This window comes from Asterias rubens, chromosome 7, assembly GCF_902459465.1.
Source record: "Asterias rubens chromosome 7, eAstRub1.3, whole genome shotgun sequence".
Classification (NCBI taxonomy): domain Eukaryota; kingdom Metazoa; phylum Echinodermata; class Asteroidea; order Forcipulatida; family Asteriidae; genus Asterias; species Asterias rubens.
In genome coordinates this window covers 17,614,450-17,634,100 of record NC_047068.1, presented here as the reverse complement: position 1 = coordinate 17,634,100, position 19,651 = coordinate 17,614,450, and the positions used below count along the sequence as shown (strand labels likewise).

Below are 19,651 nucleotides of genomic sequence, written 5' to 3'. Positions count from 1 at the left end.
GTAACTCAATCTATAAGACAAGTCTTATCTCTATGTGAAATCCACCTCAGGTCCTTTCAAATGGTATTAGTTGAACTGCTACATGTATCATCACTTTGTAAGCAGGGAACCCAACAAATATGGCCATGCAGCAACAAATTTTAAATCAATAGAGAATTTTAACAAGAATACTGTGAAGAAGGCTCGATGAGTGTTTTTTTTGCAAAAATTAAATGGAATTGTGATTGAAACACGAAGCCCGGGGAGGGGGAAGATCAGTCGGAAAAGATTTGTGAAAAACCTAGATTGGAGTGATTAAATGTCCAATTTTACAAACTGATAGTCCAAAATATTACATTACATGTACTTAATATTGATAAAATTCAAGAGAGTAAAATCGTTTAATGTCAAAAGTAGATTCTTGCATTCGTAAATTGAAATATGATCAAAACTCACCGAAAGGGCTCCAAAGTTTAACTTATAAACAATCTTAAATTGCACAATATGTTTAATGTATTCGGGTGCATTACTTAACTATAAGACAAGTGATCTTTTACCAAATCAATAAATTAAGTGCATTAAGTTGTTTTGATGCAGAATTCCATTTGATAATGTTATCCCCCGGTAGATGAAAGACTTCTCAATCATTTGTAGGCCTGGGTAAATTGAATCAATTGCAGTCCAAGCATTTATCACAAACACAGGACCTCGCATTTCATGTAAACAAGATTTGTTCGACTAGTTTAAAGGGAAAGTATACATTGGCACGAGTAGTAGTCACTCTGCAAGTTTATGGCAATAAAAAAACCTACAATGCATGTAGCTGTCGATAGTATGAACCTTTTTGAGAAGTACTTTGCCTCAAAGTTGTGTGGTTATTGAAAAGATATAAGTTTTTATGCCCCAAACTTTTAATCTTGATAAATTACAATGTACGTAGGCCTGACGCTTCGCAGATTGTGTATTCCAATAGGGGTTATTCTTCCTGCGTGGACATATTCGCCCAAAAGTGTGACCACCTATTGAAACAATTTTTTTAAGTTTTATTGAATACATCTTAACATTTTAAAGGATTCAAACAATCAAACGGTTCCAAAAACCAAAGGTATACTTTGCCTTATAACTAGAGCTATAACATTTAGATGGCGTACCTGTGTCTCAAATAACTGACCTTGCCATAGACTTGCTTTCAAGAATGCATTCCAGGTCGCTATTTTGCCACTGCATCAACACAAAAGATTATTAAAACATGCATGCATAACAGACTTGTTTTTGAGTCTAGTCCCAACGCTGCTAATCAGCATATCAGATGGATGCGGGAAACAATGTATGGTATCTCCACTATGCCATACGTAAATAACTTCACTGTCAAACTCATTAACGGCTTTTAAGAGTTTTAATTTGTGGAGGATTGTGGAAGTGAATATCGAGGGATGCCTGATTAGACTGTGACATGGATCACCAGTGTTTCCAAACAGTAGTCGGTAGTGCACCGTGGGGTTATATACCCTGATATAATTTCTTGCACACACAAAACATGTTCAAACCAAATCTATATTTTTGTACTGAGTATGATGCATCAAATAAATAACCATGCATTTTGAAAGTATTTCATCTATAAATAACATTTAAACAAACATTCCCTTAATTATTTGACAAATTTAATAAGAATTTGTTCCAAAACAATGAAAATGTTTTGCTTTTGATGTTTTAGCATTGATCTTCCAGCCCTTTTGGTCACAGAATTATTCTAGAACAACAGCTCTACCAATCATGTAATACCTTCAGACTCAAACCTCAATGGAAATTTCGCATTACATTCAATCTTGTTTTAAAAATTTCTATCCATTCAGTCAAAGACACAACACCGCCAACCATCACCAACTGCCCCGCTCACGTCAACGACTCAGTCCCACTGGGTTCTGCTTCCGGTGGGGTCAAAGTCCTCTGGCTGGAACCGGAAGCAACTGATGACACTGGTGCTACACCTCTAGGCCAGATGACTCATCGTCCAGGGGAGACGTTTCCCATTGGAGATACCAGCGTGTCGTATGTTTTCACGGATACCTCCGGGAACCAGGGATTCTGTAACTTTACCGTGACAGTGGATGAGATTGGTGAGTGAAAAGAGACGTGGGTTAGTACTTGAAGTGGGGGAACCAGTTAGAATTTCAATGGGCGGCCGTATGCTTGGATTTTGTGACAATAACATAACCACCCTCAGTCCCCTGCTTAATATTGTTAACCAAAGATGGAGCCCAGACTGCAGAATGAGAGCCAGCATTAAACGAATCTAAAAGTATCTTGCTCAAGTGCACAAGTCAGTGCAATGACCAGGACTAGAACCCACATTCTTTGATAAGGTTACCAAGAGAGGTTTGAAGTAACACAATGTGAAAATCTCTTTTGCCGAGATCGTCTTCAGCTCTCAAAGCATACTGATTGAAATACTGAGTTGACAACCACCGGTTCAATTCAGAACCAAACACTCCTCAAAAGAGATTTTCACTTGGTGCTACCCATACCTCTCTTCCATCTTAGTACTTCCACCATGCAATACGCGCAGCATACTCGCATGTGCCTATCCTGGGTGTCATTTTGGGTGACAAAATCGTATACAAACATGCACAAAAGAGAATTGAAACCCACAGATACGTGCACTGTTCGGAGATGCATAGGCTGTATTCTGTAAGAAATCAATAGCTTCCCCTTGCATAACGCGAAACGCTACAGGTACACTGAGGTCACGCACACGTTTATATTTATACGCACAGAGAACAGCTATTGTCCAACGATCTGCCTCATTTTTTAAGAGTGTGGCGTCATATGCAATGGATATCTTTGTTAATATTGTCTAAATCCTTTTTGTAGATATCAAGCCACCAGTGATCAGCAACTGTCCTGAAAACACCACCCACTACATTTATGCCCCAGTCAATAAACTCTCTGTCAGCTGGGAAGAACCCATAGCCCTTGATGATTCGGGTAGCCCAACCACAATGAGAAAAACACACAGATCAGGGTCAAAGTTCAGATTGGGGTCAACAGTGGTGACCTATCAGTTTACCGATACTTCCGGAAATGCAGCCGCTTGTCATTTTGCCATTACAGTAGAGCTGATTGGTGAGTATAGATCTTGATTTTATTCAATTTATAGGTTGTCCATATTTCAATTAATGATTGAATAAGTATATTCAAATACCTTAGTTAAAACTATGGCGATCATGACCACTTCTTGTCTCTATTTTAAAATTACGTGTTGTATGACTTCATCAGAGTATGTTTCAAATGTCGAGACCACATGTTTCCTTAGTACTATATTATTATATGTTTTCTTAACAATGTTATTGCAAAGTATTGATTGATGTTGACATGAAATAGATGTATCTGAAATGTATCTGAAATGAAATTTTTCTTAAAACCAACACTCCTCCCAGAACAGATTTCCACCTGTTAGAACCCGCAACTTTCAAGAGTCTCATTTGGTGCTTGTTATGGGGCATAGTGTTCCTCTTTTGTTGTATCTTCAGTGTGCTGGGAATCTCAGGATTTTAATGGGTACTTCTGTACAAGAGGAAAATAGTCTTAATAGGAACATTTGGCCACAATTAATAGTTTCTTATTCACCTTTCATGTAAAGATGACAAGACGCCTCCAGTGATAACAAGATGTCCCAGCAAAGTCAACGACACGATTCGGCTCGGTACGCCCGGCGTCCAGCTCAACTTTGATGTACCCCGAGCCACCGACGAGTCAGGAACGGTGAAGATGGTCACTGCCTCCCACCTACCGGGAGAAGTCTTCCCTGGGGGTCGTACGCCCGTCACTTATGTCTTTGAAGATTTGGCAGGAAACAGGGCCGTCTGTACATTCTTTGTGACAGTATACGAGATCGGTAAGTTCTCATCTAGTCTCGTTTAACCGTTAGATGCTTATTTGGAAAGAAAATGATGCACGATTCTAAGAAATTCATGCAGAGCTGCTACCTCACTGCAGAACTTTCCTTGTTTTTAAAAAATAACTGAAAAAATCTTCCTAGTTAAGGAAACCGTTTGGTTGAATGTAATTCTAGATATCTCCCTGTTTTTTTTACACAAAATATTTCTGAATCCAAGATGCAAATGTTGACAGCTCTGCATCATGATATCTTTTGTTATCATTCTATACTACTGTGGCATTTCAAAGTTTTTTGTGTGATTTGTTTATGCTCTCCATTTATTGATAATCTTAAGATAATCTTTAAATCCAATTAATAGTTTGTACTATAGTGATCATAATACATGTATTAACCATCAAATTGTTTTGAAACTGTCAACAAAGCACACAAAGTCATACATTTGTGAATTTACAATGTAATAAACCACGTACGTAGAGCTAGTTTAACTCATTAGAGACCGACACGTTTAAATCACGCTCCATTGTCCTTTACCCACCCCAAACTTGATCCTACAAACTTGAAACAAAGAAAAGGTTTCAGGAGAAACAGTCCAAATCAAGTTATTTGATTCTCTCTTGATGGTTTTTAATTCTATCCAAAACTGCATTGATATTCAGACAATGAAGCGCCAGTTATTCATCACTGCCCGTCAAACATTAATAAGACAACCCCAGTGCACATGACTTCAGGGGTCACCGTGAAGTGGGCGGAGCCCTACGCAACAGACAACTCTAACTTGTATATTACCGTGACGAGGAGCCACAAGCCGAAAACAACTTTCCCTGCGGGAAGGACGACTGTGGTGTACACATTTACCGACTCATCAAACAACTCCGTTATATGTCAATTTGATGTCACTATTCAAGAGGGTATGTCTATCATTTTATTTTACTTCCACATTCTCTTTCCACATTATTGAATTCCTTGTCATATTTGAACCTGCTACCACCCTGCCAACACAACACTTTGAAGTCACGACTCCTGAGATAGAAAATGTTTTATTGGATGTTTGAATTGATTTCTTTTTTGGGGGGGTTGTTAAACTCTTTAATGATGATCAGTTAATCTGCCTGGGGCAGTCGGCTTTACTTATTTGTGCATGATCCAATTAAGTCCAAAGGAATTACATGGAGATAACAGGTGTTAGTTGTCAGATGGAAAAGATGTTTTATTCTAGATTGTTGTAATGTGAGCCTTTATGGCAACATACCCATGGTCCACATGTAATTTTGACTGAGGTCGCACAAGGACCCACTAAACTCATCACCAGATTGAGTAGTCAACCCAGATTGAACTTTTTTGTTCTTAGACTGTTTTGAAAGAAAACTGTTACTCTGGAACCAATCATTCTATCATTATGCATGAACCACTGAGTAGATTTATAAATGCTCAATCCATTGTCATCGTTCATGACATATTGCCTTTCATCTTCATCAAATTCGTCAATCATAGATTTAGATAGCTAAGTAGCTGTTTCATTTCATTTATATTTTTCCCATGTTAACTTCCAGCCCCGACCACAACTACCCAAATGCCAAAAACAACACTACCTGTTACCACAACACAACCAATTACCACAACACAACAAATTACCGCACCACAATTTACCACAACACAAATACCAACCACAACAATCCGACCCACAACCCCATCCACAACCCAAACCATGACAACAACGCATCTTCAAACCACAAGGGCGCCACCTACAGTCACCACCACCTCATTGCATGCCAGTAGTAGTGCTGGACTAGTCTCCACTCCAGTCGTCGATCATACAACCATCCCATTTGTCGATACTACGGTAGAACGAGTTACAATTGCATATTTACCAGCAGCAAGAACAGCTGAGAGCTACGGTGAGTATTAAGACTAAATCTCAAATTTGCCCAAAATTTAATTCATTGGTAGAAATTTGTGGACAAAACTTCCACAGATGACTATTTTATTGTTTACACTTAGGCAACAAATGTACATGTGGTAACATCTCATATCATTTTCATTTAATAGTAGTGATTTAAATTTTACTGCAATAAGCATGGCATCATCGAGAGTGTGATGGAGAGTTTTTATAGCTATCCTAAATAAGTTGAGTTTGGAACTCCCCTTCTGAAACCAAATGCAGTCCTACAATATACAAGTGTAGCTGTTGTGTCGATTGACTTAGAAAACTGCCCAGTCAGTGATTTTTGTAAGGTGTGGATGATAAGGAAAACCAAGGTACAGGTGTAAGTAGACATGTCGGTACAAATCTTTCGAGAGAAGTGTTGGCTCCGATAAAACCTGGTTCTTCATAGAACCAACTTTTCTCCCAAAACAGTTTTAGTTGAGGATGTACCCACAAGTACTATGTAGGTTTTTTTTTTCAAGCCTGTGTCAGTAGTAAAACTTTTTTCTCTAACATAAATGCTTCTCTAATATTATGTTATAAATAATAATAATAATAATAGCTAATTCTTATATAGCGCATTTCATAACTGAAAGACTTGTGCGTAGTCCATTGTTAGAAAACATGATTTTATTTCATCTACTCGTTAAAGCATTGACATGGCCAAAAACATGCAAAACTTACTCGGTCTGTAACCCCCCCCCCCCCCCCACAATATAGCCTCATTCAATGCTGAATGCTGACTCTTTCTACAACCCATTTATTTGAGAGTTTTATGCCTCATAAACATTTTAATAGGTATTTGCGACTGCTATGTTGAGGAAACAACCCTGAAGGTAATGAGTCATTGTATACTGCCCTCAACCTGTGATGCGGATAGACTACTTGATAACCTGACCAATGTAAGTTGCAGGGAGAGACTAGTTGGGATTTTGCTTCTTAACAATTAAAAAAATTACAACTAAGGTCCCCATACCATGGACAATTTTGTATGAACAGTTTGTATTGTTTGTTCTTTATAAAAAGCTCATGGTAAAAAGAAGTTTACACAGTTTGTTCAATTTCTCTATAAATGAGCAAATGGTTAAACATGTTAACCAATCTACACTAATACAGTCTCTCGCTACCATTGCAAGTTCCCATTTTGTACATCTGGGTTAAAAGCAGTGGACACTATTGGTAATTACTCAAAATAATTATTAGCATAAAACCTTTCTTGGTGACGAGTAATGGGGAGAGGTTGATGGTATAAAACATTGTGGGAAACGGCTCCCTCTGAAGTGGCATAGTTTTTGAGAAAGAAGTAATTTTCCACGAATTTGATTTCGAGACCTCAGATTTAGAACTTGAGGTTTCGAAATCAACCATCTAAATGCACACAACTTTGTGTGACAAGGGTGTTTTCTTCTTTCATTATTATCTCGCAAGTTTGATGACCGATTGAGCTCAAATTTTCACAGGTTAGTCATTTTATGCATATGTTGAGATACACCAACTGTGAAGGCTAGTCTTTGACAATTACCAATAGTGTCCACTGCCTTTAAGAGAAGCACTTATGGTAAATTGTCTTGCTAATGGACATAAGTGTCATGACTGGAAATTGCACCAATTTTCCTCTGTTGAGTCAGCCATCAGAACTTGAGTCCGATGGACTTACGTTGTAGACAGTTTGACCACATTTTATTTTAATTAAAGTAAAAACTGGGAAATTTAGAACTGTCAGTATACCAATCAACTTTGTAAAATGTTAAACTGCATGGTGATGGGAATAAAAATAGTGTGGTTTATGGAGAGGCTATATAATAAAACTCTGTATGAGTTGTGGTGGTTCTGATGCTCTGATCGTCTTCAATCAACTTTGACTCAAAAGAAATTGTGATTTATTTTGACCCCAACAGATAGCAGTAAACGAGGATAATGTTGAGATCTACTCTGGGGCCTTAAATGTGATATCAACCGGTCACGATACAATCACAGCAGATGGAATCGAGTCATACGCTGCGGTATTGGAACACATAGCTGTGGTTGGCTCGACATCTTCCAGCGTAAGTACATGCAATAACAATAATAATAATACTGGGCTCTTGTAAATTACTAAGCCACACCCCTAGGGGTGTATCAAAGTGCTCTGTATTGTTTGTGCTAGGAAAGTGGAGCTTAGCTTTGAAGTATGATACCTATTCCTTTAGAGCACCAAGTAATGGTTTACAAAGTGCAGTGACACAATGTATGGCCAATCAGACCAGGAACACCAGGGCGAAACCCTCTTTTTTACATTAAAGGAACACGTTGCCTTTGATCGGTCGAGTTGGTCTTTGAAAAACGTTTGTTATAAAATGCATATGGTTAGAAAGATGTTGTAAAAGTAGAATACAATGATCCACACAAGTATCACTCGAAATTGCGTGGTTTTCCTTTTACTTTGCGAACTAACATGGTCGGCCATCTATGGGAGTTAAAAATTTGACTCCCATAAATGGCCGACCGTTTTATAGTCGACGAGGTAAAAAGAAAACTACGCAACTTCGAGTGATACTTGTGTGGATCATTATATTCTACTTTTAAATTATCTTTCTAATCATATGCATTTTATAACAAACAGTTACAAACGCTTTTCAAAGACCAATTCGACCGATCCAAGGCAACTTGTTCCTTTAAGTGCACTGGGTTCATTAATGTGCATTACACAACACGGGACCAAGGGCTTTACGCCCCATCGGCAGGACGCAGCATGGCCACAACACGCCAATGATTTTGGCCCTGGAGACTCTGCAAACTTGGCAGACAATTTTCCAGTGTTCATGGTACATTTTAGTTCATTATGATCGTTGATTTTCCCAACAGGTCATCTCCAACATAATCGAATCTACAGACAACATCTTACAGACACCTACTCAGGAATTCAAGCTAGCCCAAGACAGTAGCATGGCCAACACAAGGATTCTGAACTCCCTCGACTTCCATCTTCTCTTCGCCCACCGAGGCAACCGTAATTTCATCCGCACTGAGGACAACGTGGCCGTGTGGACCGAGTCGGTGCCGCGGAACTCCACCGTGACTTACTCCGTGCGGAATGGCAGTGCTAGGGTGGATATCTCTGAGGATGAGGTGACGGCTGATGAGAACTATGCCGGTAGGAGTGACGATGTGGAGGCCTCCATTTCACTTCCGACTGATGTGTATTGGTACGACACTTCCTTAGGTGGGTGATGCTATGTTGATCTGTATCAAAGTAAAAATAAAATTAATGTATCAACAAATGTTTGCAAAAAAATGTACATTGTTATTTATTTATGATTTATTTAAAATCTTCAGACATTAAAAGTACTTTACATTAAAGACGTTTAAGTTGTCCAGGTCAAGACAACAATTTTTAAAAACTGCCGTTATATATAAGTCGGACCAACCCCCCCCCCCCCCCCCAAAAAAAAAAACCCCACTCCTACGAACCCCAGTTGGAATCCCACTTCAGACCGGTGGATTGGGTTTCAATCCCTACCTGTTGTTTTTCCTTCTCAAAGTTTAGTGTTTTAAAGGCAGTGGACACTAATGGTAATTACTCAAAATAATTATTAGCATAAAGCCTTTCTTGGTAAAGAGTAATGGGGAGAGGTTGATAGTATAAAACATTGTGAGAAACGGCTCCCTCTGAAGCGACGTAGTTTTCGAGAAAGAAGTAATTTTCAACGAATTTGATTTCGAGACCTCAAGTTTAGAATTTGAGGTCTCGAAATCTACCATATAAAAGCACACAACTTCGTGCGACAAGGGTGTTTGTTTACTTCATTCATATCTCGCAACTTCGATGACCATTTCAGCTCAAATTTTCACAGGTTTCTTCTTTTATGCATATGTTTAGATACACCAAGTGATAAGACTGGTCTTTGACAATTACCAATAGTGTCCACTGTCTTTAATGGGGTTTTTTTCACCGGCCTATTCATTCTTTTACTAGCTAATAGTGCTGTTGAGTGTATAATAAACGTATGGTTCTCATCTATGGATTGTCATTGATAACCAACTCTCGACTCCACTGCTCGTCTAAGCTCTCATATTGTTTTTGCTTTAAGCTGGGCCTAACTTTGTCATTATTTGTTGGCATTATCTGTAGAATAAGCTTGTTACATTTTGCATTCTCTCCTGTACGTTTTGGTGTTTTTGCTAATTTTTGTTGTATTATGTTCCCCACAAGCATCGGTTCATTTGTACAGTCTCCTTACTATTTGTAACGCCTAAATTACAAAACCTGGTTGACTGTGCAAAAAAGGGTCACAATTAAAATTGTACTCTTCTACTTTTGTCTTGACTGTCTATTTATTGACAATTTTTGTTGACAGGTATTCCATCGTCCTCATACCCAGCCATCTTCACCTTCTACAATAACTCCAAGTTATTCCAATCCCTTGATGAGGATGATATTAATAGTGGAGTGATCTCAGCCAGTGTGGCTGGCGTCAAGAGAGACATTCTCTTCAACAACGGCTCTGCAAGGATTACACTCAGGCCATGGCAGGTGAGTTTTTTAGAATAAGAAATGAGTAGCTTAACTACACTGGACACTATTCATAATTGTCAAAGACCAGTTTGCTCACTTGGTGTATCTCAACATATGCATAAAACAACAAACCTGTGAAAATTTTAGCTCAATCGGTTGTCGAAGTTTCGAGATAATATTGAAAGAAAAAATACCCGTGTCGCACAAAAATGTGTGCTTTCAGATGCCTGATTTCAAAACCTCAAATTCTAAATCTGAGATCTCGAAATCAAATTCGTGGAAATTTCCTTTTTTATTGAAAACTACGTTACTTCAGAGGGAGCCGTTTCCCACAATGTTTTATACTATCGACAGCTCCCCATTACTCATTACCAAGTAAGGTTTTATGCTAATAATTATTTTGAGTAATTACCAATAGTGTCCACTGCCTTTAAATAGAAGGTTATACTTTAGTAATGAAATCTGACAGCCCACTTGTTATAAAGAGTTTTTCAAAATAAGACATGAGTAGCTTTGAGGTAAGGTCATAATTTGGTTAAAGGACCCTGAAAAATGTGTTTAATTTTTATCCAAAAGCCTTCTTGTTACAAAGGTATCACTTAATAAGTCACCAGGGAAACCGATTGGGTATATTTTAAATGATTTGGGTTAGAGGGAACAAAAACCTCAGACTTGAACCAACAACCTCAGGATTAACATAACGACGCTTTCTAGCCCTATGTTGGCAGTCTCCCTCTTTTGTCTATAACTTTTTCGGGAGTACCAGTCAGAAGCTAGGCATCACAAGAAACACTTTCCCCTCTATTTTCTGTCCTTATTATTTCACTTATCAATGTTATGTTGTGTATAGACAATGTGACCTATGTTTACATTCAAACCGCCCTCTGTTGAAAAAACACTGTATACGTCATGTTTCACCGGGCAAAAAGACACGTAGTCATGGTAAGATTGCATACACTTTCTAGCTGGCTGCCAAAACACAAAGGTTTTTCCCGGCGGTATGCGCGCAAATCATGTTATGGTTTTCGTGTGACGTCAGAGGTCACATCGTCTATAAAGACGCTATATTTTGAGAAGAGTAGTATGAAATTAATGTTGACTTCATTTATTCTTACCTTAGGAACACCCTGGGAGGGAGTTGGAGTGCGTGTTTTGGAATAAATCACTGCATGACGGGAACGGGGCATGGTCCCCAAACGGCTGCCACCTCACTGAGACTCTAGAGTCTGGACACATTGTCTGCGTCTGCAGTCACCTGACACACTTTGCACTGCGTCTGGTAAGTTCACTTCTCTGTTTAAAGCCATTGGACCCTTTTGGTACAGACAAAAAAAAATAACTTACAGGGTTTACAGAAGGTAGCGGTGAAAGACTTCTCTTGAAATATTATTCCATGAGATGCTTCACTTTTTGAGAAATTAGTAAATTAATATCAATTTTCGATATCGAGAATTACGGATTTATTTTAAACACATGTCATGACACGGCGAAAATTAATGTGCGTATACAAAGTGGGTTTTTCCATTATTTTCTCCCGACTCTGATGACCCATTGAGTCTAAATTTTCACAGGTTTGTTATTTTATATAGAAGTTGTGATACACGAAGTGTGGGCCTTGGACAATACTGTTTACCGAAAGGGTCCAATGGCTTTAATACTGGCATTTACCTATTATTTTACACAAAATATTAATATTTATGAGTACAATGTGTGTAGTTTAATTCGAGTACCAAGACCATTCACAAATTATCTTATAAACTTATTCTTTTGGGCAACCTTCTGGGCAATTCCTCGTTCAAAATGGTAGGATTTTTCTTAGAAGGTCTCATCACTTTATAGATTTGTCTACCTAATCGTGACAAAACCAATTTGTAAAACCATCTTCCCCATCTCGATGAAAGCCATTCGTAATTGGTCTTCCCGCTCTTAACAAACCACCTCATAAATTATCTGCCCTATGGTGAAGAAAAAAAACAGTTTGAAGTTCGTCTTTCCAACTTTCCGAAATCCATTTGTAATTTATCTTCCAATTCTTGATAAAACCCATTTGTATTTCGTTCTCAAACCCTGTTAATAAACCAAATGGTATATTTTTATCCAACTCTTGATAAAACCAATCTGTAATTTTGTCTTGCCGATCTTGATGAAACCAATTCCAAACTCGTCTTCCCATTCTCAATCAACCCAATTCACAGTCTTAATGAACCCAATGTTTTATTTGTATCACATTGACAGACTCCCAAGGTGTTCTTGATTGACATCATTGTGTTTGCTGGTTGTGTGTTGTGCATTGGAATGATGACCGCTGCTACAATGATCAGTTTGAGCATCTGGTAAGTAAGAAAGAGTTTTAAGTGTGGGAGTAACCTACGGAATTACACAAATGAAGGAAGGTTCCACTAGTCACTGGTTTTGTTTGGCAGAGGGAGAGGGGTTGGAAACCTCAAAACTTAGCACAGACTGTCAACTAGACATCTGGGCCCAATTTCATGGCTCTGCTTACCACCGATTTCTGGGCTTACGATCACGATTCCCCGCTTACGTGCAAGCGCTGTACGCATGCGCAGAAGCCACAAATCGCCACTAACCCGTGAAATACGCTTGCCGTAAGCACAGAATTCCCTGCTTCCGTAAGCGCCGATTCTGTGCTTACGGTAGGCAGAGCCATGAAATTGAGCCCTGGTAGCCCGCTACAAAGAACAGCTGGTTCCACTTTATCAAAGGGGGATATCTGGTAGGTCTGTATTCTGAACAAATTTGCTCAAAGTATATGAGTGAAAATATTTTTTGGCCCCTCCAAAAAATAACGTACAAAACTCTGGTACCTGATACCCCTCTTAGATTTTGGAAGGGTCCAGTGTAGGATATCAATGACTTTGAAATGACTGGTGTAATTATAAATTGATTAATTTGATACCATCAGGGCCAAGATCCCACACAGGACCATCATCAATCTATGCATCTCACTCCTGTTCCTCAATGGATTGTTCCTGGGTGGCATTGACCAGATCAAACTGGGTGACGGCGTTGGATGCACCATCATCGCTGCCCTGCTGCAGTACTTCCTCCTGGTCACGCTCAGCTGGACAGCGGTGGAGTCCCTTAACCTGTTCTGGCAGGTAGTGCTGATACGGAAAGAGTTTCTAAACAGACACATCGTGAAGGTCACCATCGGATGTTGGGGTGAGTAAAACTAGATGCACTCTTGTTAGTTTGGATAGACCCTTTCAAAATACAAAATACTACTAGAGACACTAAAGTCATGCACACATATTTATGCACAAAGAACAGCAATGATTTGGCTTCTTAGGCGATAGTGATGACGCTTTTTGGCCTCACTAAGGGGGCTTTTTAAGAGTGAAGTCAATCGCAAGGGGTTTACAATTAGAGTCTTAGCCTACTGCCATAATAGTCCAATCTGACCGAGTCCAAGCTTGGACTACAACAACACAGAGTCATGTAACTAAGTGAAGTACAAGAAATCTCTTTCACAACCCATTTTCAGGGAGTTTCCTGAGCTGTTCCGGAATAATTACTTTGATAACTTCTGTTAGGCAAAAAGCACCAAAGTATTTAGGCAAGCAACCTTCATCTGCTCAGCATAATTCAGTTGTGCTTAGGTACTTTTTGTGCTGAACAGCTCAAAGAAATTCATTTCAGGTGCTAGGTAGCCCTTAACAGAATCACTGTTGAGATAAACTATCAATAAGACTGTAAATACTTTATTCATGCATGTCATAATACAAACAAACAAATACAATTCAGAAAGTTAAAAAAAGGTTAAATCTGTAGACCTCCCCAAAATATAAAGCAGGCAAAACAAATTGTTTAATATTTTGATCAATCTTCTTTCTCAGGTGTTCCTCTTCTCTTTGTGCTCTATTCCCGAGTCATCATCTTCCTCCTGACTAATAACTGGACAGAAAACAACACATTGTAAGATTTTGTTCCCTTCATTTCTTCCCTAAAACATTTGAGAGTTTATTTTTGTTTGTGAATAGGATAGGGTTGCTTATCTCAGAGGACCTGAAGAAAAAACGACTAGCCACTGCTCTCGATTTGAAATTTTGTTTTATCAAACAAAGACAATTGAGAAACGGTTGACAGAAAAGACTCAAATGAAAACTTCCTCCTATTGCTTCTTGAATTCCATAAAACTGTAGATCTAGTCGTCACTGAACAAAAGTACTTACAAAATGGGAGACTGCCAACATTGCGCTAGATAGCTCAGTTCGTAGAGCGCCTTTGCATAAATCGGAACAATAAATCAGGACAATAATCTCTAATAGGAAAACATAATCTTAGAAACGGTGCTGACAGAAAATGTGCGCATCATCTTTTTACATATAGTTTGAAGTGAAATGTTTCCTGTTATCGAAAGCTGCTGTAGGCTTCTAACCAAATGTTTTTTATTGGCATTAATAACCAAACAAAATTTGTTTTTCTTTTGGTCATTTTCGTAGCTGTTTCTTGAGCCAAGGTCTGGCCTTGTATATTGGCGTCGTAACACCCATGGTCTTACTCTTTGTCTTCCATCTATACATCATCGGAATGATGCTACACAAAGAACTGTGTAGTCGCTACGGCTGTAGTGATCGCAACATCATGCATGCTATCCGACGCTGTAAGGTCTCACTCCCGCTGAGCATACTCACCTCGATCGGGTCGGTCGTCTGTTACTTCATGCTGACCAATGTGGATTCCTACCCGCTACGCTCAGTATTCAGTATATTTGCCCTCGCCGAGGGTGCCCTACTCCTGGCCGGTATTTATTGCCTGGGGAAGAAGGATCTGATGGATAAACACTGCTGCTCTTGCTGTCGCTTCACCGTTGGGAAGACGTCAACGTACCACGTCCATAGGAAGATGGTCGGCAAGAAACTGTACCGGAATAATGGCGAACAGAAGGCCAAGCAGGTCCCTACGCGCGCCACTCGCTTTACCCGCGTCGGGACATTTCGCACGCCTTATTCCTGGAAAGCTGAAGATATATAATACAAATGACTTTACTAGGGAGTGTGATTTCAATGTTAACTGTGCCAAATTATTGACATCAGATTAAAAGTGTATTACCTTTTTAGATTGTAAATTGTAAACATTTTCAATCTACACTTGTTCTTGTTGTTTATATATTATACATGTATATATCTATTTAAATGATTTTGTTTAAAAAATGTTACCCTTCCACTTTGCCAAATATACTTGTCAAGCTAGACTTTAAAATTAGCAGAAAGTGAACGTCATGTGATTATTTTTTTAATTTTCAGTTTATGTTTCTAGATGAATGCGAGCCGCATGTTCAGCTATTGGGTAGGCAGTATTTCCATTCATTACACCCAGTGTTTCTTTGTTCATGTTAAAACGCATCAATATGCACCCGCAACCATATCCCATTATGCACAAGCACCATGTTGAAACTTACCATTAAAATGATCTTTGGAAAACGAGTACAGTTAAAACAAAAACCAATATTGAAGTAGACCTATCATTAGCTGAGAGTTTGGCATTTACGTTCCCATTATTTGACATATTTATGCGGTCTATGCAAGGTTTCTATTCAGAAGACTGCATCACAGTTTGCACATAACATGCGCATCATTGGTGTAGGCGCTTATCCTGTCCGTCATTTTGGGAGTCACAAAATACCTGAATTGACTCGCAGTTGGCAGAAATGGTGAATGTGCATTGTGGGTTGATATTGATCAATTTATAACAACGAAAACATACAAATTTTGAAATTGGATCTAGTCCTATTTTGTTGTTTTTACTTTGTTCGTTCATTTTGAAAACAAATGTGTTAGTTGCTAATCAGGAATGGAACAAATTGACAAACTGTCTTCATCTGAAAAAATGTAAAAACATTATTTGATCATTAGGTGATATTTTCACCAGCACTTTAATCCTGTTGCTTTTTTGTCATTAACATTTCCTCAGTTCAAAGAACTGCTTTAACTAGCCTTGTCCATGAAATAATAATAATAAACCGTATTTATTTAGCGCATATCACTAAAACAAAGTCCCTATGCGCTTTAAGGAAAACAAAATAAAGCAAGAATGAACCATCAAAGAAAGTTACTGAAAAGCGTGTAAAGTGCACCACTACTGTTGGCAAGCATGGGTGAACATCGCGCCTTTTTGTATGTGTTGAGGCTCGGGTGACATGACCCTAGCAAGGTTGTGCGTCTGTCTAAATGCACAACCAAATCTTGTATGCATACGAGAGTGTAATACACATTTCCTGGGAAGAGCTAATTGACAACCTATACAAATGTTCATCACAGTGTTTTACATAATATTTTGCAGAGTTGCTGTTGTGTTTTATTTCGGTTGGCATTGAGTCACAGTTGACTTTTGGTTGTTGTTTATTTTTTTTTTTTGAAAACGAAGTTTTCCTAGCAATTAAGTATTTGTTTGTTTTGTGTTTTTCGCTCAATAATTTAGGAACTTTTTCATATACGTATTTGGTTTGCGGTAACACCATATACACACTGTGTATCTACTTGCCAGGTAGAGTTTGTTAGAGAACTGTCTTTCTTTATTCTACTACCCCGGAGTAGATTTATCGAACTTGTTCTTGTTTTGTCAATGGTGTTCCGTAAATGTGGAAAATGTGAAACTTTCACCTGGTGCTACCCAAAGCCTTTCAAGTTTTGGCCTAATGTAGTAAATTTGAGTAGTAGAATTGAGTCTATGGATGCTAGTGTTAGTGCTCATTAATACATACCAACAAACTGAAAAGTAGTAGAGTATAGAGGGCAGTATATTCTGGTCCAATCTAATCACTCTTAAATAAATTTAGGACAATAAAATGTCACAAAATTATTAATTATGTAGTACTTGGAAAAGCCTTTTTACTCCTCTAGTTTTTAAACAAATTAAACCGACCAATTAACCTGTGAAAGTATCATCAAAATAATCAATGTCCTTGTTTTATAAGAAACGGATGACCAAAATCGTTATTTTTGTCAGCAAATGTGTGCACTTCTCCTCCCACAATCAATACAAAGTTGGTTGGCAGACTTTTCTTTCATACTCATGACCCATTAAAGAAAAAGACGAGAATAAAACATCATTTTCATTTGACAACTAACACCTGTTATCTTCATGTAGTTCCTTTTCCAAACGGTGCACTTAATTGGAATCATGCACAGTGACCAGTAGGGCTGTTGACTGCCCAGGCAGCAGGTAAGCTGCTTATCCAAGTCATCACCCACTGGTGCAAATGGTGTATACTTTCTGAGTTGTTTTGCCCCAAAACATAAAAACACACAGAAAGCAGTTGGTTTGATAGTTACCGCAAAACAAACACACAGTGCGACTGAACGTTTAACCAATCATGCTTGTTCATGGGCAATTTATGTCACTTGCACCCCACGTGACCAGTCGTCGACCAGTCATAGTGCAAACTATCCGATGTGTTTCTTTGAATGACCGCTTATAACGAAAATCAATGACAAATCGTAAGACAGTGGAAATACTACATAAACAGGGCAAATTCAAATAAAAACTTCAGGAAATACTGCACAGCACATTTCTGTACCTGATAATATATAAAATCTTTGGGGAACAAATATTTATTAATTTATTTTAATTTTAAATCTTTAGACATACACAATAGTTACAAGTTGTACAGGAGCTGTCAAGGTTAAAACAAAAGTATAAAACTGTCATCAAAAGATGTGTAAAACCAGACCTCTGCCAACGATAAAAATATAATTATACAATATAAAAAGGAGATTACACTGAAACATTTTAGAATCACACAATAGAAATCATTAAAACACAAGCAAAACCAGAATATTGAAAACAAAAAACTACACCCACAACAAAACACCGCAGCGATAAGAGGAAGGGACTACAATTGAAAATAAAAAAACATAGAATGGACTAAAAACCCTCAGAAAAATTAAATAAAATTGGCACAGAGTGCACCCTCACAGATTCATGCCAACCCACTGGGCCCGAGGACAATGATAGCACAAAAAAGCACAAAGACCCCTTGGACAAATATTAAAGAAAACAACAATTAAAACCACTAGCACTATTAACATACTAAAAATTTCCCCCTCAGCTTCATACGAAATGACTTGTACCCCTCCAAAATCAAAACATTCCTGGTATCCAATGTGAGCTCTGAGACCATTTTAGGAAAGCGAACAATGGTAGAAAATTTATAAGCATCCGTCCTAGGTTTTAGGTGATGAAAAGTGAGCAATTCTGTGTGACGGGAGTTAACTTTAGATAGATTAGTTAAGTCATTCATAAAACTATACCGAGTGGACATCAACAGTTTTACAATAAAGCAAATGTTTAAAAAAGTCCTTCTGTCAGACAGCAACATAAGTCGCATCAATAGTAGCTTTATGAATTTTCGCGGCGCTGTTTTTGCTCAACACAATGTTTCTCTGCTTATACATACTTAATACAAATTGGCGCCAGGTATGGAACTAAAAGTTATTACATTTGGATAGGGGCTATGTAAATGAGTTGACAGACGATTTCAAATAATTTTGCAAAAACGTGTAAAGTGAATGATATTCCATTGTATTGTTGTGTAAATAAAAGATATGCGTTGCCTTTTAGCAGAAAAAGAATCTCATGTGAGTTTTCTTTAACTTATATTATTTTTGGAGACCCAAGCCTAGCTACTTCTTATTCATTAAGAATAATAACAGTTTGGGGCCTGAAGGTGGCGCAGGGTGCACCGCGCGCGCACGAAGAGCGCACCCTCTCACCAGGGCCCAATTTCATAGAGCTGCTTAAGCAAAAAATTCATTGCTAAGTAAAATGAGATTACCGGCCAAGACTCCACTCAATTGTTATGCTAAGTAAACAACAGCTAAAAACTAGTCATAAGCAATGTATATGGCATGAAATTTTGGCCAGTAACATGTGTAAAATAAGCGAGCTATTTTCGTGCTAAAGCAATTTTTTTGCTTAAGCAGCTCTATGAAATTGGCCCCAGAACTCGCATGCTTTGAAGGACTCCATGTTCTCTCACAAACCATCTCCTTCCCCGGTAGTATTTCCACATTTCATAGCAAATTCAGTCGACAAAACCGCCGTAAGATGATCAGGGTGAGTAGACTAGAACTAATAGCATCCCGAGAAGGCTTCCTTGAGTGAATTTATGCTTTTAAAAATCTATATAAATGAAAAGCGGAGCGAACTTCAGGCTTCACTGTTAAAGAAGATAGGCGAGGCGAAGCTGAGCTCGTACACGTGTTTTTGAAACAAAAACCTGACCGTTTTAGAAATGTTTTAAATGTGTCGTACCGAATATTTTGTTATTATTTTTCATACATGGTTTTGTGTTCGTGCAGGGGCGAGTTGTGGGCGTGTTTTGCACTATAAT

General features: G+C 38.3%; 1 protein-coding gene across 1 annotated transcript in view; it reads left to right on the top strand.

Annotated features, from left to right (window-relative positions):
• LOC117292285 overlaps positions 1-17,867 on the top strand; it is a gene marked incomplete at its 5' end in the record, with an annotated part of 39,022 nt that extends 21,155 nt beyond the window's left edge. Inside the window, 14 exons of the mRNA XM_033774286.1 lie at positions 1,833-2,096; positions 2,851-3,102; positions 3,620-3,874; positions 4,534-4,785; positions 5,428-5,772; positions 6,600-6,703; positions 7,700-7,846; positions 8,646-9,003; positions 10,139-10,314; positions 11,417-11,575; positions 12,532-12,629; positions 13,220-13,479; positions 14,154-14,232; positions 14,760-17,867. Of these exons, the coding sequence (XP_033630177.1) occupies positions 1,833-2,096; positions 2,851-3,102; positions 3,620-3,874; positions 4,534-4,785; positions 5,428-5,772; positions 6,600-6,703; positions 7,700-7,846; positions 8,646-9,003; positions 10,139-10,314; positions 11,417-11,575; positions 12,532-12,629; positions 13,220-13,479; positions 14,154-14,232; positions 14,760-15,291 (3,281 nt within the window). The remainder of the gene's footprint in view (positions 1-1,832; positions 2,097-2,850; positions 3,103-3,619; positions 3,875-4,533; positions 4,786-5,427; positions 5,773-6,599; positions 6,704-7,699; positions 7,847-8,645; positions 9,004-10,138; positions 10,315-11,416; positions 11,576-12,531; positions 12,630-13,219; positions 13,480-14,153; positions 14,233-14,759) is intronic.
• Positions 17,868-19,651: the final 1,784 nt, after the last annotated feature.